The 23,163-nt window shown below is 43.1% G+C and overlaps 1 protein-coding gene across 8 annotated transcripts in view; it reads right to left on the bottom strand.

Moving 5' to 3' along the window:
• The window catches only part of ZNF143 (zinc finger protein 143), an 88,298-nt gene that overhangs the window by 11,804 nt on the left and 53,331 nt on the right, over window positions 1–23,163 (bottom strand). For 7 of the 8 annotated variants that reach the window (XM_039471120.2, XM_074401076.1, XM_039471121.2 and 4 more), the window contains 3 exons: window positions 18,003–18,230; window positions 12,621–12,769; window positions 8,820–8,981 (listed from right to left, as the gene is read on the bottom strand). In XM_039471120.2, coding sequence (XP_039327054.1) covers window positions 8,820–8,981; window positions 12,621–12,769; window positions 18,003–18,230 — 539 coding nt within the window. The remainder of the gene's footprint in view (window positions 1–8,819; window positions 8,982–12,620; window positions 12,770–18,002; window positions 18,231–23,163) is intronic. The other variant, XM_074401077.1, reaches the window with a different exon arrangement.

Below are 23,163 nucleotides of genomic sequence, written 5' to 3'. Positions count from 1 at the left end.
TGAAACAAATAGAACACTTCTTTATTTTTTTAGAAGACAGGGTTTTGCTGTCACCCAGGCTGTAGTATAATGAACATGGCTCACTGAAGCCTCAACCTCCTGGGCTCAAGTGATCCTCCCACCTCAGCTTCAACAATACCTTGGCCTCCGAAAGTGCTGAGATTATGATTGTGAGCCACTGTGTCCAGCCTATTTAAAAAATTTTTTTTCACCACAAGAAGCAGCACTGAACAAATGGAACTCTTATACATTGCTAGTTGAGTGTATGACAGCCTAACCACTTTTGAAAAATGTTTGGTACTATCACAGAAAGGTAAATATGCCTCTATTCTATGACCCAGCAATTCCACAAATAGGTAATTATCCAAGACAAATGACAGTATATATCTACAAGCATATTTTTAATATAATTTTTATTGCCATCTTATTAATAATAATCAAAATTTGGAAGCATTTCAAATGCTCACCAAGGAGAGACTAGATTAACAAACTGTGGTATATTCTTACAATAGAATACTGCTTAGCAATAAAAAAAGAATAAACTGTCATTAAACGCCAACAATATGAATAAATATCCAAAATGTTAAGCAGAAAAACCCAGACACAGGCTGGGCAAGGTAACTCACACCTGTAATCCCAGCACTTTGGGAAGCCGAGGTAGGCGGATCACCTGAGGTGGGGAGTTCGACCAGCCTGACCAACATGGAGAAAACCTGTCTCTACTAAAAACACAAAATTAGCCGGGTGGTTGGCACATGCCTGTAATTCCAGCTACTCAGGAGGGTGAGGCAGAAGAATTGCTTGAACCCAGGAGGCAAAGGTTGTGGTGAGCTGAGATATCGACATTGCACTCTAGCCTGGGCAACAATAGCAAAACTCCGTCTCAAAAAAAGAAAAACCCAGACACAAAAAGTTTATACTGTGGTTCCATTTATGTAACGTTCAAGAATAAGCGCTGGGTGCGGTGGCTCACACCTGTAATCCCAGCACTTTGGCAGGCTGAGACAGGTGGACCACCTGAGGTCAGGAGTTCAAGAACAGCTTGGTCAACATGGTGAAACCCTGTTTCTACTAAATATACAAAAATTAGCTGGGTGTGGCAGTGGGTGCCTGTAATCCCAGCTACTCAGGAGGCTGAGGCAGGAGAATCGCTTGAACCCAGGAGGGGGAGGTTGCAGTGAGCCAAGATTTCGCCATTGCCCTCCATCCTGGGCGACAGAGGGAAACCCTGTCTCAAAAAAAAAGAGCAAAATTCAGCTGGGAGCAGTGGCTCACACCTGTAATCCCAGCAATTTGGGAGGCCAGAGTTGGGCAGATCACTTTAGGTCAGGAGTTCAAGACCAGCCTGGCCAACATAGTGGAACCCTGTCTCTACTAAAAATACAAAAAAATTAGCCAGGCGCGGGAGGTTGCAGTGAGCTGAGAACGTGCCACTGCACGCCAGCCTGGGTGACAGAGTGAGATGAGACTCTGCCTTAAAAAAAAAGGAATACCCAAAACTAATTCAATCAGAACAGTTTTTGCCTAAGGGGGGTGAGGAATGACTGAATCACAAGGGAACTTTCTGGGGTGATAAAAATGTTCTACATTTGTTTAGGATGTTAGTGATATGGGTAGATATTTAACATAACTCATTGAATTGTAAATTTAAGGCCTGTGCATTTCATTGTCATGTAAATTTGACTTCAATTAAGAAAAAAAAGATTGCATGCAAATATGAAAAACAGGTTTAACTTCACTACTGGTCAAATGCAAATAAATAGAATTTAACTTTTGTCTGTTAATTCTGTAAATACAAAATAAAAATCCTCAGTGATAGTAAGAGTACAGTGAAAAAGAAAGCTCTTAGATCCATAACATGATTATTAAACCTTTCTGAAAAATAATGTGGCAGTATGTAAACAAGCAGCTTAAAAAAAGCTTAAACCATTAATATAAGAATTTGTTTCCTATGAAAATAACCAGAAATTTTTCCAATAATTTGTATAGGTGGAACGAATTAGTAAGTTTTGGTATATCTACTTGGTGGACCATTTTATAAATATTAAAAATCATTTTAGATCTTTTTCCCTTCCCTCCCCGAAACCCTTGCAGTGAAAGGGAAAAAAAATTGTTTCAAAAGAATATTTTGAGAAATATTATAGAAATATGAGAAAATGTGTTGGGTGGAAGATGAGCATTAAAAAACTGTATTATAATCCTAATTTTGTATACATTCACACACAAAAAAGATGAAATTAGGTAGTGCTAAGTTTTGATACTAGTTATTTTAATTTCAAGGGATTATAGTTTTTACTTTTAAAAAATACTTCAAAAAAAGATTGAGGTATATAATTTATGTACCATAAAATTAACCTATTTTATGCATACAGTTTTTAATAAACTTACAGTTGTTCAATAATTACCACAATCCAGATTTAGAACATTTTTATCACCCCAAAAAGATCTGTTGTGTCCATCTGAAATTAATCCCAGGTCCCATGATCCCAGGAAACCACTAATTTGTTTTTCTGTCTCCATAAAATTGCCTTTCCTGGACGTTTCATATAAATTAGCATAAAGTTTTATAAGTTTGGCTGGGCATGGTGGCTCATGCCAGTAATCCAAGCACTCTGGGAGGCTGAGACGTGCAGATCACCTGAGGTCCGGAGTTCAAGACCAGCCTGGCCAACATGGTGAAACCCCATCTCTATTAAAAATATAAAAATTAGGCCGGGCTCGGTGGCTCAAGCCTGTAATCCCAGCACTTTGGGAGGCCGAGGCGGGTGGATCACGAGGCCGAGAGATCGAGACCATCCTGGTCAACGTGGTGAAACCCCGTCTCTACTAAAAATACAAAAAATTAGCTGGGCATGGTGGCGCGTGCCTGTAATCCCAGCTACTCAGGAGGCTGAGGCAGGAGAATTGCCTGAACCCAGGAGATGGAGGTTGCGGTGAGCCGAGATCGTGCCATTGCACTCCAGCCTGGGTAACAAGAGCGAAACTCCGTCTCAATTAAAAAAAAAAAAAAAAAAAAAAAAAAAATATATATATATATATATATATTAGCCAGGTGTGATGGCAGGCACCTGTAATCCCAGCTACTTAGGAGGCTGAAGCAGGAAATTCGCTTGAACCTGGGAGGCAGAGGATGCAGTGAGCCAAGATCTCACCACTGCACTCCAGCCTGGGTGACAAAAAAGGGTCATCTATGTCATAGCATGTTAATACATTCATTTATAATTTTTAAATTTTCCAAATTTTCCATTAAGAAGCATATATATATTTTGGGCTGGATGGAAAAAAAACATATAAAGCTAAATTTTAAAAAGTTATTTATTTGAGACAGAGTCTCACTCTGTTAACCAGGTTGGAGTGCAGAGGCACAAGGTCGATTGACTGTAACCTCTGCCCGCTAGGTTCATGCAATTCTCCTGCCTGAGCCTCTCTAGTAGCTGGGATTACAAGCGCCTGCCACCAGGCCCAGCTAATTTTTGTATTTTTAGTAGAGATGGAGTTTCACCACGTTGGCCAGGCTGGTCTCACAGGCATAAGCCACCATGCCTGGCTAGTTATTTATTTATTTTTGAGACAGAGTCTTGCTCTGTCACCAGGCTGGAGTGCAGTGACACGATCTCAGCTCACTGAAACCTCCGCCTCCCAGGTTCAAGTGATCCTCCTGCCTCAGCCTCTGGAGTAGCTGGAATTACAGGCATGCACCACCACACCTGGCTAATTTTTTTTTGTATTTTTTTTTTAGTAGGGACAGGATTTTACCATGTTGGCCAAGATGGTCTCGCTCTCTTGACCTCATGATCCACCAACCACTGCCTCCCAAAGTGCTAGGATTACAGGCGTGAGCTACTGCGCCCAGCCATTTATTTTTTTATTGTGGTAAAATATATATAACATACACCATTTAAGCTTTTTTTTTTTTTTTGAGACAGATTCTCACTCTGTTGCCCAGGCTCAAGTACAGTGGCACCATCTCAGCTCACTTCAACCACCACCTCCCGGGTTCAAGTAATCGTACCACTTCAGCCTAAGTAGCTGGGTAGTTGTGCCACCACACCTAGCTACTTTTTGTGTTTTTAGTAGAGATGGGGTTTCACCATGTTGGCCAGGCTAGTCTGGAACTCCTGGCCCCAAGTGATCCGCTCACCTTGGCCTCTCAAAGTGCTGGGATTACAGGCGTGGGCCACCATGCCTGGCCTCATTTAATCATTTTTAAGTGTACAATTCAGTAGTATTAAGTACCTTCACAATGCTGTGTAACCATCATCACTAGCTATTTTCTAGAACTTTCGTATCATCTCATTAAGAAACTATCTATTAAACAGTAACTCCCTATCATTCCTTTACCACAGCCTTTTTGTTTTTTGAGACAGAGTTTTGCTCTGTTGCCAGGCTGAAGTGCAGTGGCGAGATCTCGGATCTCGGCAACCTCTGCCTCCAAGGTTCAAGCAGTGCTCCTGCCTCAGCCTCCCGAGTAGCTGGGACCACAGGCGTGCACCACCACGCCCAGCTCATTTTTGTATTTTTTCTTTTTGCAGCTCCCTACAAGCTACATTTTTGTATTTTTCATAGAGATGAGGTTTCACCATGTTGGCCAGATAGTCTTAATTGCTTGACCTCATGATCTGCCCACCTCAGCCTCCCAAAGTGCTGGGATTACAGATGCGAGCCACCATGCCCGGCCACGACTGCCTTTAGTAACCTCTATTCTATTTTCTGTTTCTATGAATTTGCCTACTCAAGATACCTCATATAAGCAGAATTTTACAACGTAGGACAGTCCTTTTGTGTCAGGCTGCTTTGAATTAGCATGTTTTCAAGGTTCATCCATGTTGTAGCATATTATCAATACTTTACTCTTTTTTTATGGCTGAACAATATTCCATTGTATAGATATACCACATTGTGTTTAGCCACTCATCTGTTAATGGACACCTGGGTTATTTTCACATTTAAGCTATTTTAAGTAATGCTGCCACAAACATTGGTGTACAAGTACTTGTTTGAGTCTCTATTATCAATTCTTTTGGGTGTATACCTAGGAGTAGAATTGCTGGATCACATGTAATTCTGTGTTTTATTTTTGGAGGAACATACTGTTTTCCACACTGGCTGTACCATTTTACATTCTTTTTTTTTTTTTTTTTTTTTGAGACAGAGTTTCGCTCTTGTTACCCAGGCTGGAGTGCAATGGCACCATCTCGGCTTACCGCAACCTTTGCCTCCTGGGTTCAGGCAATTCTCCTGCCTCAGCCTCCCAAGTAGCTGGGATTACAGGCACACGCCACCATGCCCAGCTAATGTTTTGTTTTGTATTTTTAGTAGAGACAGGGTTTCACCATGTTGACCAGGATGGTCTCGATCTCTCGGCCTCCCAAAGTGCTGGGATTACAGGCTTGAGCCACCACGCCCAGCCAACACTTGATTTTTTTTTTTTTTTTTTTTTTTTTTTTTTTTTTTTTGAGACGGAGTTTCGCTCTTGTTACCCAGGCTGGAGTGCAATGGCGCGATCTCGGCTCACCGCAACCTCCGCCTCCTGGGTTCAGGCAATTCTCCTGCCTCAGCCTCCTGAGTAGCTGGGATTACAGGCACGCACCACCATGCCCAGCTATTTTTTTGTATTTTTAGTAGAGACGGGGTTTCACCATGTTGACCAGGATGGTCTCGATCTCTTGACCTTGTGATTCACCCGCCTCGGCCTCCCAAAGTGCTGGGATTACAGGCTTGAGCCACCGCGCCCGGCCAACACTTGATTTTTAATAATAGCCATCCTCATGGGTGTAAAGTGGTATCTCATTACAGTTTTGGTTTGCATTTTCTTAATGACTAATGATGTTGAACATCTTTTCATGTGCCTATTGGCCATTTACATCATTTTACACTCCCACTAGCAGTGTATGAATGTTGCATTTGCTCCACATCTTTGCCAGCATTTGGAGGTGGTGGTGGGGGTTGCTTACTCACTAGTTTCTCAGGAGAAATCAACATTTGGTTTTGTTAGTCTTTGATTTTAGCCATTTTCTTGGGTCTGAAATGCTCTCTCGTTGTGATATTAATTTGCATCTCTTTGATGATAAAAGACGTGCACTTTTTGTGTTACGTATCTTTTGCGGGAGGTCTGTTCAATGAGAAACTAAACAATTTGTACATTTTAAAACACCTTTTTGGCTCATTTTTAATAGTTGTTCATCTTTTTATTGTTGATTTGTAGAAATCTGTTACATATTCTTTTCTCTTTTTTTTTTTTTTTTTGAGACGGAGTCTCCCTCTGTCACCCAGGCAGGAGTGCGGTGGCAAGATCTCGGCTCACTGAAACTTCTGCCTCCTGGGTTCAAGAGATTCTTCTGCCTCAACCTCCTGAGTAGCTGGGATTACAGGCATACACCACCATGCCAGCTAGCTTTTGTATGTTTAGTAGAGATGGGGTTTCACCATCTTGGCCAGGCTGGTCTTGAACTCCTGACCTTGTGATCTACCCATCTCGGTCTCCCAAAGTGCTGGGACTACAGGTGTGAGCCACCGTGCCCAGCCTGTTACATATTCATAATACAAGTCTATTTTTAGACTTGTATTGTGTAAATATAGTGTGTGTATATAGCATGAATATCTTTTCCTCAGTCTGGGGGTTGTCTGATGTTTTTCGTAACAGTACCTTTCAGTCAGCAGAATTAATTTCGATGACGTCCAATTTATCAGTTTTTTTCTTTCATTGTTAGTACATTTTGAATACAGTCCAAGAAATCTTTACCCTAAGGCTGCAAAACTATTTGCCTCTCTTTTCTTCTAGAAGCTTTATGATTCTGAGTTTTACATTTCAGGGTTTATAAGACTACCAACTTCATTTATTTTTCAAGAGTGAGACTCAACATTGCCTTTAGCACAGTACAAGAACAGTTTTTTTTTTTTTTTTTTTTTTTTTTTTTGAGATGGAGTTTCGCTCTTGTTACCCAGGCTGGAGTGCAATGGCGCGATCTCAGCTCACTGCAACCTCCGCCTCCTGGGTTCAGGCAATTCTCCTGCCTCAGCCTCCTGAGTAGCTGGGATTACAGGCACGCACCACCATGCCCAGCTAATTTTTTGTATTTTTAGTAGAGACGGGGTTTCACCATGTTGACCAGGTTGGTCTGGATCTCTCGACCTCGTGATCCACCCGCCTCGGCCTCCCAAAGTGCTGGGATTACAGGCTTGAGCCACCGCGCCCGGCCCCTTTTTTTTTTTTTTGAGACAGAGATTCGCTCTTGTTACCCAGGCTGGAGTGCAATGGCACAATCTCGGCTCACCCCAACCTCCGCCTCCTGGGTTCAAGCGATTCTCCTGCCTCATCCTCCCGAGTAGCTGGGATTACAGGCATGTGTCACCACGCCCGGCTAATTTTGTATTTTTAGTAGAGACGGAGTTTCTCCATGTTGATCAGGCTGGTCTCGAACTCCTGACCTCAGGAGATCCACCCACCTTGGCCTCCCAAAGTTCTGGGATTATAGACGTGAGCTACTGTGCCCGGCCAAGAAGTTTTTAAATATATTACGTTATTTATTTGAAATGAAAATTAAAACGACACCAAAAAAAAAAAAAATCAGATTGGTGGAAATGAAAATTAAAACTACAAAAAATACATTAGATTGGAAAAAATCCAAAAGTTTGATACTACCATGGTGACCATGCTGAAGGAGAACAGGCACTCTCAAACCCTGCAGGTGGGAATGGAGACTGGCACAACCCTAGAAGGGAAGTTTGGCAACATTGATAATAATTAACAAATGCATGTATCTTTGCACCAGCAATCCTGCTCTAAGAATTTATCTAGCATATCTACTCACACATGTGCAAAACCACATGTGCACCAGGTAATGTGCTGTTTGAAATAGCAAAAGACTTTAAATAAATTACGGCATAGCCATACAGTGGAGTACAATGCAGCTTAAAAAAAGAGGAAGGAGAAAGCTCTCTATGTAATGACATAGAGATTTTGAAAATGTATTGTTAAGTTTAAAAGACAACAACAAGATATAGAACAGACTAGTTTACTACTATTAAAAAAAAGGAGGCTGGGCATGTTGGGAGGCCAAGGCCTGGGCAACATAGTGAGACCTCATCTCTAAAAAAATAAATAATTAGCCAGGCTTGGTGGTGCACACCTGTAGTCCCAGCTACTTGGGAGGCTGAGGTGGGAGGATATTTGAGCCTGGGAGGTTGAGGCTGCAGTGAGCTGTGATCGTGCCACTGCACTCCAGCCTGTCTCAAAAACGAAAAGAGAGCCATTATGTTAGCTGTGTGCTAGTTTAAAAAGAGGTAGGGGGAGATGACTATTTATTTTTATTTGTTTGTATATGCTTAATGACTGGCAGAATACACAAAAAACTGATAAAAGTTGATTATCTGTGGAGGCAAGAACTGAGCTGACGAAGGCAGGGGTGGGATGAATATGTTTCATTACATAACAGTATATATTTCTTTGAGTTCTGAACCATGTGAATATACGACATATTTAAAAAATTAAATAGTAAATTTTGCAATTATTTCCTAACTATCTGATAATGATGGTAACAGGAATAGCTACCACTAATGAATACTTAATATATATGTAAGCTGAGTAACTTATATGCATTATCTCATTCAATCCTTCTATCAACCTTATGGGGTAGATGCAACTAACACCCTATATTACAAATGAGGAAAAACAGGCTCTGAGGGTTAAGTAGCTAAGAAGTTGCAAAATATTATTCACTCCAAAGTCTGTGTTTAACTGTTGTACCACACTGTATATCTGTGTGACAATTTTGGTACTGATATATGTACTGATTGATATAACAGAAAAAAGTAATTACCTGTTGCCCTTCTGTACCCTCAGCAGTAACCATAGCAACAGAGTGTGTTCCTGCTGAGGAAATGACTGCATCATGGGCAGGGACTGTGATGGGCGTGCCATCCTGCGTTACCATTGTGATGGTGTTGCCAATGGCCTGCATGTCAGCTTGAGATATGTTGACCTGCAATACAGTGAATTTTACAAAGCTGTCAATGTTTCTTCTTACAGCTGACAATCTTACATAAGGACTGGACCTAATCTTTGTATAAGTTTGCCCTGTGAATGTAAATAAGCCTTTTCGAATGAAATAAATACATTCAGTCATCAGAATAAGCAATACAATGTTTCTTTTAAGAATTCTTATTTTATCATTATTTTTGGATATACAAATAATGTTATTCTTCTAAAAATAATAATAAAAATAATAACATCATTAGGACTCGCTCTGTTGCCCAGGATGGAGTGCAGAGCCTAAAACTCCTGGGTTCAAGTGATCCTCCAGCCTCATCCTCCTGAGTAGCTGGGACTATAGGCGTAAGCCATTGCTCCAGGCAAATTTTTTATTTTTATTTATTTATTTATTTATTTATTTTTGAGATGCAGTTTCACTCGTTTCCTAGGCTGGAGTGCAATGGCGCGATCTCGGCTCACCGCAACCTCCACCTCCTGGGTACAAGCAATTCTCCTGCCTCAGCCTCCTGAGTAGCTGGGATTACAGGCACTTGCCACCATGCCCAGCTAATTTTTGTATTTTTAGTAGAGATGGGGTTTCACTATGTTGACCAGGACGGTCTCGATCTCTTGACCTCGTGATCCACCCGCCTCGGCCTCCCAAAGTGCTGGGATTACAGGCGTGAGCCACCGTGCCCGGCCTGAATTTTTTATTTTTATTTTTGTAGAGATAGGGTCTCACCATGTTGCCCAGGCTGGTGTCAGACTCCTGGCCTCAAGTAATCCTCCCATCTCAGCCTCCCAAAGTGCTGGAATTATAGGTGTGAGCCACTTTCCCCAGCAACACAGTATTTCTTTTTTTTGAGATGGAGTTTCACTTGTTACCCAGGCTGGAGTGCAATGGCGCAATCTCAGCTCACCACAACCTCCACCTCCTGGGTTCAAGCAATTCTCCTGCCTCAGCCTCCCGAGTAGCTGGGACTACAGGCACGCGCCACCATGCCCAGCTAATTTTTGTATTTTTAGTAGAGACGGGGTTTTACCATGTTGACCAGAATGGTCTCGATCTCTTGACCTCATGATCCACCCGCCTCGGCCTCCCAAAGTGCTGGGATTACAGGCGCGAGCCACCGCGCCCGGCCTAACACAGTATTTCTTTTTTTTTTTTTTTTTTCTTTTTTTTTTTTTTTTTTTTTTTTTGAGACGGAGTTTTGCTCTTGTTACCCAGGCTGGAGTGCAATGGCGCGATCTCGGCTCACCGCAACCTCTGCCTCCTGGGTTCAGGCAATTCTCCTGCCTCAGCCTCCTGAGTAGCTGGGATTACAGGCACGCGCCACCATGCCCAGCTAATTTTTTTTGTATTTTAGTAGAGACGGGGTTTCACCATGTTGACCAGAATGGTCTCGATCCCTTGACCTCGTGATTCACCCGCCTCGGCCTCCCAAAGTGCTGGGATTACAGGCTTGAGCCACCGTGCCCGGCCCTAGTATTTCTTAATTGCAGTTCCTCCTCTCCACTCCTATTGCTAACTGAGATGCTTATTTTTCTCCCACCTGAATTTCTACAATAATCCAACTCTCTCCAGGTACCCAGTCTAACCCTTCCCTAACCATTCTCTACACTGACATCTTTCTTTTTTTTTTTTTTTCTTTGAGATGGAGTTTCGCTCTTGTTACCCAGGCTGGAGTGCAATGGCGCGATCTCGGCTCACCGCAACCTCCGCCTCCCGGGTTCAGGCAATTCTCCTGCCTCAGCCTCCTGAGTAGCTGGGATTACAGGCACGCGCCACCATGCCCAGCTAATTTTTTGTAGTTTTAGTAGAGACGGGGTTTCACCATGTTGACCAGGATGGTCTTGATCTCTCAACCTCGTGATCCACCCGCCTCGGCCTCCCAAAGTGCTGGGATTACAGGCTTGAGCCACCGCGCCCAGCCTACACTGACATCTTTCTAAAACAAAACAAAAAAAAATCTTATGCTCTCTGCTGAAATCCCCTGTGACTCCCCATCACCTACAGTTCAGACAACCTTTTTTTTTTTTTTTTTTTTGAGATGGAGTTTCACTCTTGTTGCCCAGGCCGTAATGCAATGGCGCAATCTTGGCTCACCACAACCTCTACCTCCTGGGTTCAAGTGATTTTCCTGCCTCAGGCTCCCAAGTAGCTGGGATTAAAGGCATGTGCTACCACACCCAGGTAATTTTATATTTTTCGTAGAGACAGGGTTTCTCTATGTTGGTCAGGCTGGTCTGGAACTCCCAACCTTAGGTTACCTGTCTGCCTCGGCCTCCCAAAGTGCTGGGATTACAGGTGTGAGACACCGTGCCCAGACCCAGAATGCCTAAGACAGAAACTGCCTAATCAGTGGGGGTTTCTCAGTAGTAGCTATTTTTTTTTTTTTTTTTTTGAGACGGAGTTTCGCTCTTGTTACCCAGGCTGGAGTGCAATGGCGCGATCCCGGCTCACCGCAACCTCCGCCTCCTGGGTTCAGGCAATTCTCCTGCCTCAGCCTCCTGAGTAGCTGGGATTACAGGCACGCGTGCCACCATGCCCAGCTAATTTTTTGTATTTTTAGTAGAGACGGGGTTTCACCATGTTGACCACGTTGGTCTCGATCTCCTGACCTCGTGATCCACCCTCCTCGGCCTCCCAAAGTGCTGGGATTACAGGCTTGAGCCACCGCGCCCGGCCAGTAGTAGCTATTTTTGAACTGTAGTGGGAATTTTTCCTGTATAGGGAAGCGGGAGGTTATATAAAACCTCCAGAGGACCTCTGTATATGACGATCCAATTCAAGAAAAAGTGTTAATGGTGATGCAGAATTAAAACTTGGCTAATAATCTTGCATGCCAGTCAGAGGACAAACAGTATAGTGTGAAATTAGTAACATCAAAGTAAGGAGGGAGAAAAATGAGATGGCAGAAGAGCTTTGTACTTTCTAATCCTGGGTATCAAAACAGGGCAGATGAATCATTAAGCTCTAAGAGAGATGGGTAAGGAGAGCATTCTCTATGAAAGAGGCAGACACAGAAGGGTAAAGAAACACATTGTGTGTATTTCTACCAGGTATTAAAACAGCCTTAGCTAGAGCTTAAAAATGGAATCAAGGTGTAATTATTTTAGGCTAATGGCATCTAGAAAATAATAAAAAGTTTGGCTATCAGAGAACAACCATTACACTGTGCTTTGCCTGGGAGATACCTATTCTATGGACTCTGTGAAGCTAGCTGAGTGAACTCTCATGATTCCTCATCTCTTAATGGTACCATAACATGCTGATCACCTCAGCCAAACCTATGTTTTCTCAGTCTCACCTCCTGGATCTAATCAGCCACCAAATCCTATCCCTTTTCTGAGCTGTGTTTCACATGGATCCAGTACCTTTCAAGCACTCAACCTCTGTGTGGCTGACTTTTATCATCTCAGTTTTGAGCTACACCAGTAACACCATTTGGATTCTACAGTCACAAACATTCTCTCTCTCCTAATCTCTCTACATGGAGTCTCTTTAAGCAGACTACTGAAAGACCTTCAGGGTTTTCAAACTTTGCGCTCTGGTATTTCAAAGCTTTCCTCAATGGCAACCCAGCCTGCTTTTCAAGCCCAGGTTCATGGAAAGATTTCATTTGTTTGGCTTTTGGTGGATACTTACATGCTGAGTCCCATCTTGAGATATGAGTGTAACTTGTTGACTTAGCCCAGATTGAGTTACTGTGGCTACTTGTGTAGAAACAACGTCGTCCCCTTCTACACCCGTAACATATGTAATCTGGGACCCTTTAAGAACATCTTCACCTTGACCTGTTTAAAACAAATGATTCATTTATTTGGCCAACTAACTAATTTATTAGGAAACAGGACATTTTAAACATTAAAAAGAAAATTATATAGATTAAAATGTACACGCATTATATTTTTAAGTCACAAACATGGCTTCCTCCTAGGACCTCCTTCCAATTCCTCCATCTCCACTTTTGCAAAGGCAAACCACATCAAAGCAGACCAAAAAAAAAAAAAAACAAAAAACAAAAAACAAAAAAACGGCCGGGCGCGGTGGCTCACGCCTGTAATCCCAACACTTTGGGAGGCCGAGGCGGGTGGATCACAAGGTCAAGAAATCGAGAGACCATCCTGGTCAGTATGGTGAAACCCCATCTCTACTAAAAATAAAAAAAAAATTAGCAGGGCATGGTGGCGCGTGCCTGTAATCCCAGCTACTAAGGAGGCTGAGGCAGGAGAATTGCCTGAACCCAGGAGACAGAGGTTGCAGTGAGCCAAGGTTGCACCATTGCACTCCAGCCTGGGTAACAAGAGTGAAACTCCCTCTCAAACAAACAAACAAACAAACAAACAAAAAAAAAAAACACATCAAAGCAGACAAATAATTTCTGCATCGAAATTAAGTGTTCTGATTTTAAGGGACCTATTTTATCCTCTTAGATGGGAGTAATTACTTGATACTGGTGGCAGGGAGGTGAGGAACTGCACAGAAAAACTAGCAAATAACCCTTCAAATACAGCAAGTATGCACTAAGTTCTTGAATTCACTTAAGTAGCTGTTAAAGGCAGGGTGCGGTGGCTCACCTCTGTAATTCCAGCACTTTGGGAGGTGGAGGCAGGCGGATCACCTGAGGTCGGGAGTTGGAGACCAGCCTGACCAACATGGAGAAACCCTGTCTCTATTAAAAATATAAAATTAATCAGGCGTGCTGATGTATGCCTGTAATCCCAGCTACCCGGGAGGCTGAGACACGAGAATCACTTGAACCTGGGATGCAGAGGTTGTGGTGAGCTGAGATTGCACCATTGCACTCCAGCCCGGGCAACAAGAGCAAAACTCCATCACAAAAAAAAAAAAAAAAGAAGCTGTTAAAAGTGGTAAGACAGGCCGGGCGCGGTGGCTCAAGCCTGTAATCCCAGCACTTTGGGAGGCCGAGGTGGGTGGATCATGAGGTCAAGAGATTGAGACCATCCTGGTCAACATGGTGAAACCCTGTCTCTACAGAAAATACAAAAAATCAGCTGGGCATGGTGGCATGTGCCTGTAATCCCACTACTCAGGAGGCTGAGGCAGGAGAATTGCCTGAACCCAGGAGGCGGAGGTTGCGGTGAGCCGAGATTGCGCCATTGCACTCCAGCCTGGGTAACAAGAGTGAAACTCCGTCTCAAAAAAAAAAAAAAAAAAAAAAAGTGGTAAGATTATTTTCATAAACATTAACCACAAAACCACAGCCGGGCGCGGTGGCTCAAGCTTGTAATCCCAGCACTTTGGGAGGCTGAGGCGGGTGGATCACGAGGTCGAGAGATCGAGACCATCCTGGTCAACATGGTGAAACCCCATCTCTACTAAAAATACAAAAAACTAGCTGGGCATGGTGGCGCGTGCCTGTAATCCAAGCTACTCAGGAGGCTGAGGCAGGAGAATTGCCTGAACCCAGGAGGCGGAGGTTGCGGTGAGCCGAGATCGTGCCATTGCACTCCAGCCTGGGTAACAAGAGCGAAACTCCATCTCAAAAAAAAAAACCAACCAAACAAAAAAAACCCCACAAAACCAGAATGGTTTGTAAACACACCTACAGATACTAAACTTGGTCTTTAGCACAAGTGATTGATTGAAAGGCATAAGTACACAATGACCTCACTGTGTAAAGACAATGTATGGTGTGTTATCTGAGTTATGGTTAATAATTTAGTGACATAAAAGGAACCTCCATCTTTATTTCATAAAGAACCAGCAAATAAACAGCAATTTCAATAGTCCATTACTGCTATAATTGTCAACCAGGAAGATTCCTCGTCCTCCTTTCTTTCATCACTTTCCATTTCCCATGACTTTTTGAGGGGGAAAAAAAAAGTTTCCCCCTCAAAGGACTTGACATATTAATCTAAGAGTACTTCTCAAGTTAGTGGTTAATGCATGCACTCATATGGCTACAGTCATCAAGATGTAATTTCCATGACAGACATTACTTCATTTCTTTTTGTTCTGTTCCGCAGCTACTTATATACCATGATTTCAATAGGTTACAAAACCCAGGGGATCATGAAAGAAAACAAAAATCTATCCCTATTCTTGGAAAAACAGTCTTAGGTTTTTTTTTTTTTTAATAAAATATGTATTATTATATTATTGACTATTTTCTAGAATATAAGAACTTCTGACAATCTGAAATATCAACATTTAAGAAAGAGATTTGAGGAAGCTTAAAAAAAGAAGAGTCTTGCAAACTTAAGTTTGATGTCATTAAAATGTGCTTTCTAACTGAAAAGATTCAGCAGTTGTTGTAGTATCCTATTTACTTCCTTTTTCTCAGCAATTGTCAAATATATGGTAAATTATAACTGTAGTCACAAACTGTACAAATCTTCAGAACTTATTCCTCCTAACTGAAACTCTACTCTTTGACCAGTATCTCCTCAGCTGATGTAACATCTAACCATGCACACTTAATAGTGTTTTGGCTAGAAAAGAATCATCAAGACTGATGGAACTGCTATTCTCCTACCATCACCTAACAAATACCTGAAAAGACAAATCAGGACTACAAGGAATCATCTGAACAGATGACCTGTTCTTTCCCTTATTCTCCAGCAAACTGTTTCCACCTGAATGCTTTTCAATGCTTCATTATCAGTTGTTAAAAAGAAGAAAAGATGTCTTAATTTTCAAATTTACTTCATTTAGGAGGTACTCAATGAAACAGTAAGAAAACCTGCTTTGTGGGCCGGGCGCGGTGGCTCAAGCCTGTAATCCCAGCACTTTGGGAGGCCGAGGCGGGTGGATCACGAGGTCGAGAGATCGAGACCATCCTGGTCAACATGGTGAAACCCCGTCTCTACTAAAAATACAAAAAAATTAGCTGGGCATGGTGGCACGTGCCTGTAATCCCGGATACTCAGGAGGCTGAGGCAGGAGAATTGCCTGAACCCAGGAGGCGGAGGTTGCGGTGAGCCGAGATTGCGCCATTGCACTCCAGCCTGGGTAACAAGAGCGAAACTCCGTCTCAAAAAAAAAAAGAAAAAGAAAAAGAAAAAAAGGGCCGGGCGCGGTGGCTCAAGCCTGTAATCCCAGCACTTTGGGAGGCCGAGGCGGGTGGATCACGAGGTCAAGAGATCGAGACCATCCTGGTCAACATGGTGAAACCCCGTCTCTACTAAAAATACAAAAAATTAGCTGGGCGTGGTGGCGCGTGCCTGTAATCCCAGCTACTCAGGAGGCTGAGGCAGGAGAATTGCCTGAGCCCGGGAGGCGGAGGTTGCGGTGAGCCGAGATCGCGCCATTGCACTCCAGCCTGGGTAACAAGAGCGAAACTCGGTCTCAAAAAAAAAAAAAAAAAAAAAAAGAAAAAAAGAAAACCTGCTTTGTTCTGTTATTATTATTTTTTTTTTGAGATGGAGTCTCACTCCTGTCATACAGCCTGGAGTGCAGTGGTGCAATCTTGGCTCATGCTCACCGCAACCCCTATGTCCCAGGTTCAAACACTTCTCCTGCCTCAGCCTCCCACGTAGTTGAGACTACAGGTGTGTGCCACCATGCCCAGCTAATTTTTTTATTTTTAGTAGAGATGGGGTTTTGCCATGTTGGCCAAGCTGGTCTCGAACTCCTGACCTCAAGTGATCCATCCGCCTCAGCCTCCCAAAGTGCTGGGATTACAGGAGTTAGCCACCGAACCCACTCATGTTTTGTGTTTTAGAAAAATCTACCTCCAGCTGGGCGTGGTGGCTCACACCTGTAATCTCAGCACTTTGGCAGGCTGAGGCAGGCAGATCATTTGAGGTCAGGAGTTTGAGACCAGCCTGGCCAACATGGAGAAACTCTGTCTCTATTAAAAATACAAAATTAGCCAGGCATGGTGACGCATGCCTGTAATCCCAGCTACTTGGGAAGCTAAGGCAGGAGAATCACTTAAAACTGGGAGGCGGAGGTTGCGGAGAATCTTGACTCTTGCGGTGAGCCGAGACTGTACCACTGTACTCCAGCCTGGGCAACAAGAACGAAACTTCATCTGGAAAAAAAAAAGAAAGAAAGAAAGGAAGACAGAAAACCTTCTTCCTTTTACCTCTTTTACCTACTTACCTATGCTTAATAATTTGTCTGAAATAATTCAATGTAATTCTCCAAAATATTTTTCCAAGGGTTTATTGAAATGAATAATTTTGTGTCTTACAATAACATACTTACTGGCACCTGAATCAATGAAGGTATTTGGGAGTACTTCTCTACTATTAAGATCAACATTCTTTTATTTTTATTTTTATTTTTTTTTTGAGACGGAGTTTCGCTCTTGTTACCCAGGCTGGAGTGCAATGGCGCGATCTCGGCTCACCGCAACCTCTGCCTCCTGGGTTCAGGCAATTCTCCTGCCTCAGCCTCCTGAGTAGCTGGGATTACAGGCATGTGCCACCATGCCCAGCTAATTTTTTGTATTTTTAGTAGAGACGGGGTTTCACCATGTTGACCAGGATGGTCTCGATCTCTTGACCTCGTGATCCACCCGCCTCGGCCTCCCAAAGTGCTGGGATTACAGGCTTGAGCCACCGCGCCCGGCCTTAAGATCAACATTCTTAATGGACCCAAACATCTGGCTACCCCTGCCTTGCTTCACACCACCTTCCCAGGCAGAACTGCCCTACTGGCCAGGGTTCATTCAGCATCTACAATTTACTTTGATCTCTCCAAACTTCCGGCTTTCTGCATGTGCCATTCTCTTTATTTGGAACATTCACCTGCCTTTGCTCCCTGCTCCTCTTTCCCGCAACCCCAGCTTCTTGCTTCTTCACCCAGTTAACCTCTATTCAACCAGCAGATGGCTCCAAAAATCCCTTCCTTGACCTCCCAGACTAACATTCCCTTCTATACATCCCAGAACACCACATATTTTTCTCAATAACACTTACTGCAGTTGTAAATTATGTTTGTGTGATTATACGAATGAAACATTTATGATTTGAGAAAATGCTATGTATCATAACTTATGTTCATAACTGTTGATTCTCAAACTCAGAAACAAAATATAGTAGACAAAACTCTCACCTGGGGGCGGCTCAAAGAAGGCTTCCTGCTCTTCCTCGATGGGCTCAGTGTCGTTGTGGGCTGTCCGTTTGTGCATGGCCAGTGTGGAGATCTGCTTGTATGTCTTCCCACAGTGGTTACAGTTGTAAGGTTTAGAATGAGTGTGGACAACATGATGTTTGTACAGACTGGAATATTCTGTAAACCTTTTGTCACAACCAGGAACTGTACAAACATATGGCTTTTCCCCTAAAGAACAGAACCAAAAAAAGGTCAACTTGCCAGGCGTGGTGGCTCACGCCTATAATCCTAGCACTTTGGGAGACCAAGGCAGGCAGATCACAAGGTCAGTAGATAGATACCATCCTGGCTAACACAGTGAAACCCCATCTCTATTTAAAAAAAACAAAAATTAGCCAGGTGTGGTGGCACGTGCCTATAGTCCCAGCTACTCAGGAGGCTGAGGCAGGAGAATCACTTGAACTCAGGAGGCAGAGGTTGCAGTGAGCTGAGATCGAGCCATTGCACTCCAGCCTGGGTGACAAAGTGAGACGCTGTCTCAGTAAAAATAAATAAATAAATAAAAAGGTCAACTTTTACATATGTAGGCATGATTATTCCACACTTTCCCCGCAGGGGGTAAAATATCTCTAAAAATAAATAGTTGCCAAACCCCTCCTCATCCCACCATGAGGCAGCACACAAGAAAAGATTCCCTAACTATGGTTTTGACTTGACTCAAAAGGTAGCATGCATCCTTAGTGTTGTCCCCATGCATCAACATCCTGTTCCCCTTTATCTCAAGGAATGGAAAAATGATGGAGATGTTACCCAGTTTAACTCTAACCTTGATGAAATTGTAATTTCTTGTTTCCTGTAACTAGATAATCTAGATACTGTTAGTGATACTCTACTAGTAATGACAATAACAAATGCAAACATTATTGTAACTTATGCAGCTTATCCTAAGAATTTTATAAAGATAATAAAAAACCGGCTGGGCGCGGTGGCTCACGCCTGTAATCCCAGCACTTTGGGAGGCCGAGGCGGGTGGATCACGAGGTCAAGAGATAGAGACCATCCTGGTCAACATGGTGAAACCCCGTTTCTACTAAAAAAAATCAGCTGGGCATGGTGGCGCGTGCCTGTAATCCCAGCTACTCAGGAGGCTGAGGCAGGAGAATTGCCTGAACCCAGGAGGCGGAGGTTGCTGTGACCTGAGATCGCACCATTGCACTCCAGCCTGGGTAACAAGAGCAAAACTCTATCTCAAAAAAAAAAAAAAAAAAAAAAAAGGATAATAAAAAAGGATTTTCTTAGGCCGGGTGCGGTGGCTCAGGCCTGTAATCCCAGCACTTTGGGAAGCTGAGATAGGCAGGTAACCTGAGGTCGTGAGTTCTAGACCAGCCTGACTAACATGGAGAAACCCTGCCTCTACCAAAAATACAAAATTAGCCAGGCATAGGAGGTGGAGGAGGTTGCAGTGGGCCGAGATTGAGCCACTGCACCAGCCTGGGCAACAAGAGCAAAACTCCAACTCAAAAAAAAAAAGCCTATTAAACAACATTAGATATATCAATACACCTAAAAGGACAAACATGTTTCATTTAACTGAACCTGACTTCTTGCATCCAATCAAAAGCTACTGAGTATTCACTAACAGAAAGTAGGCAATACACAGGGAAGTAAGTAATTTTTGTTCTATGAAAAAGCTTGAGAACATTATAGGCAGTAGATATATTTTTAGAACTTTTTATTATAGAAAATTTGAAATATACACAAAAGTATAGAGAAATAGTGTAATAACCCCCCATGTACCAATCATCCAGCTTAAACTATCAATTCATGACTAATATTGTTTCTTATATTTACTACCCATTTCCCCCCTTCTTCCTCACCAGGACTATCCTGAAATAGTTCCAGATAATATTCCTTTTTTTTCAGACTGTATATCTAAAAGACGGGTCCTAGTTTAAAAAAAAATATGTAAACAAAACTAATAATAATCACTTAATATCACAAACTCTCCACACAGTGCTAACATATGGTGGTGTGGGGACCTAGAAGGGAAAGTAAACTGGAACAAATTAACCTAATTGTTTAAGTGAATACTACTCTGAAGGTGGGGGAACAAATAAATTAATTAAAGTAACTTATTTATACAGTATTTGACTTATGCCCTCAGTCTTGGGCTCAGTGGCAAAGGTAAGGGGAAGAATTGCAAACAAATATTCAGCTCTTTTTTAGTAGGTTTGTTCACTATAGTGTAAGGGTGAAGTGATTCTGAAACTATTTTAGATGGAATAAAAGACTGAGCAGATGAGTAAATATTTCAAATGCTGCTGGAAGTCAGGGTTACTGCTGTGGAAAAAGGGGAATACAAATATGGAATAAGGGAAGGTAAAAAAAAGAACCCTGTGGTGAAATGGAATAGGAGGCATTGGTATGAACTCAAACTTATCAAAGTATGTGTACGTATACATGTCCTGGTTTATTATCATTCAACACATTCCTTGAGTAACTGCACTGTTTCCAATGGTTCTAAACACAGTAAACCAGGCGTCTCCAAACTTTTTACACAGGGGGCCAGTTCACTGTCCCTCAGACCATTGGAGGGCCGCCACATACTGTGCTCCTCTCACTGACCACCAATGAAAGAGGTGCCCCTTCCTGAAGTGCGGCAGGGGGCCGGATAAATGGCCTCAGGGGGCCGCATGCGGCCCGCAGGCCGTAGTAAACCCATCTAAAAGTAACAAGATATCACACTAATGTACCATAACACAAGTCTTACACATACAGTAATTGGTGACTGCTCCTTGTCCTCTGCCCAGTTCCCATTCTCAAAGCAGGCAGGTTAATGCCTTGGGGAGGCCTAGGCAGGCAGATCAACTGAGGAAAAATCAGCCCAGTTGATTATGTAGGCTAGAGAAGAAATTGCCATTAGGTGGCACCAAATCACAGCCAAGAGGCAAACTGATTTGGATTGTGCTTTTGTGCTCTCCCTTACTGGCTAGTTGCAGAGCCTCATGTGAGTCATCTGACTAGCCTCCAGCGGGGTAGGGGGGGAGGAAGGAGTGCGTTTCACAGAGCTGAATCTTTACACTCTGCTGGATAGTGTGGGCATTTATTGTAGCAGTTACTTGATCATAAGCCAATCATTTCTTCCAAAGACCTGGGGAGCTTTTAATATATCCCGATGCCTGGGACTCGCCCCAGTACAATTACGTCAGAATCTTTGCAGACAGGATCTGGGGAATCAGTCTATTTTAAAGAGCTATATCTAATATGCAGCCTCATTTGAGAGCACTGCTCTATCTAAATGTTCCAAAGACATCATATGGCCAAACTTAATGTAGGCATCTCTCTTATTTTGCCTATAAAATGTGCTGAATGGCTAGCTTTCAGATAATTAGTCTGTATTCCATTACTTTTTTTTTTTTTTTGAGAGGGAATCTTGCTCTGTCACCAAGACTGGAGTGCAATGGCAGGATGTCAGCTCACTGCAACCTCTGCTTCCCAGGTTCAAACAATTCTTCTGCCTCAGCCCTCTGAGGAGCTGGGATTACCAGGCACACACTACCACGTCCAGCTAATTTTTTTGTATTTTAGAGACGGGGTTTCACCATGTTGCCCAGGCTGGTCTTGAACTCCTGAGCTCAGGCAATTCACCCTCCTCGGCCTCCCTCCCAAAGTGCTGGGATTGCAGGCATGAGCTACTGAGCCCAGCTCTATATTCCATAACTTTAAATGGGAAAAATGTTTTCCCAGCCCATCCAAAAAGCCCCTGCCATTTTCTCCAATTATCACAATAAGGCTCTTAGGCACTTACAATAAGAAGCACTGAAAACATCAATTATTTATTTATTTAGGACAGAGTCTCACTGTTGCCAGGCTGGGCTGCAGTGGTGCAATCTTGGCTCACTGTAACCTCCACCTACTGGGTTAAAGCAATTCTCCTGCCTCAGCCTCCTGAGTAGCTGGGACTATGGGTGCGTGCCACCACACCCAGCTAATTTTTTTGTCTTTTTAGTAAAGACGGGGTTTCACCATGTTGGCCAGGATGGTCTCGATCTCTTGCTTGTGATCCACCCACCTCAGCCTCCCCAAGAGTGCTGGGATTACAGGCGAGCCACCACGCCCGGCTTATTTATTTTTTTGAGATGGAGTTTTGCTCTTGTTTCCCAGGCTGGAGTGCAGTGTTGTGATCTCAGGTCATTGCAACCTCTACCTCCCAGGTTCAAGCAATTCTCCTGCCTCAGCCTTCCAAGTAGCTGGGATTACAGGTGCCCACCACCATGCCTAATTTTTATATTTTTTAGTAGAGATGAGGTTTCACCATATTGGCCAGGCTGGTCATAAATCCCTGACCTCAGGTGATCTGCCCAACTTGGCCTCCCAAAGTGCTGGAATTACAGGTGTGAGCCAGCATGCCTGGTCATAATTATTTAACAATAAATGAACTCATTTGTAGGTACATGTTTATGTGTAGTACATAACAACTGAGTATCAGGGCTGGATGTGATGGCTGTCTGTAATCCCAGCACTTTGGGAGGCAGAGGCGGGTGGATCACCTGAGGTCAGGAGTTCAAGATTAGTCTGGCAAATATGGTGAAACCCTGTCTCTATCAAAAATACAAAAATCAGCCAGGTGTGATGGCACACACCTGTAATTCCAGCTACTCAGGAGGCTGAGGCAGGAGAATCAGTTGAACCTGGGAGGCGGAGGTTGCAGTGAGCCAAGATAACAACACTGCACTCCAATCTGAACAAAAGATGGAGACTCTGCCTCAAAAAAAAAAAAAAAAAGGTCTTTTAATTTTGAATTCATACAAGATAAGATTACCTTTAATACCAGTAATAAAACTGTATTAAAAATTTGCTGGCCAGGCGCGGTGGCTCACGCCTATAATCCCAGCACTTTGGGAGGTTGAGGTGGGTGGATCACAAGGTCAAGAGTTTGAGATGAGCCTGGCCAATATGGTGAAACCCTTTCTCTACTAAAAATGCAAAAATTAGCCAAGCATGGTAGTGGGTGCCTGTAGTCCCAGCTACTCAGGAGGCTGAGGCAGGAGAGTTGCTTGCACCCAGGAGGTGGAGGTTGCAATGAGCCGAGATTGTGCCACTGCCCTACAGCCGGGGTGGCAGAGTGAGACTCTGTCTCAAAAAAAAAAAAAATTTTAAA

This window comes from Saimiri boliviensis, chromosome 6 (assembly GCF_048565385.1).
Source record: "Saimiri boliviensis isolate mSaiBol1 chromosome 6, mSaiBol1.pri, whole genome shotgun sequence".
Lineage (NCBI taxonomy): Eukaryota > Metazoa > Chordata > Mammalia > Primates > Cebidae > Saimiri > Saimiri boliviensis.
Note: the sequence above shows the minus strand (reverse complement) of the source record. Positions and strands in the feature narration are given on the sequence as shown.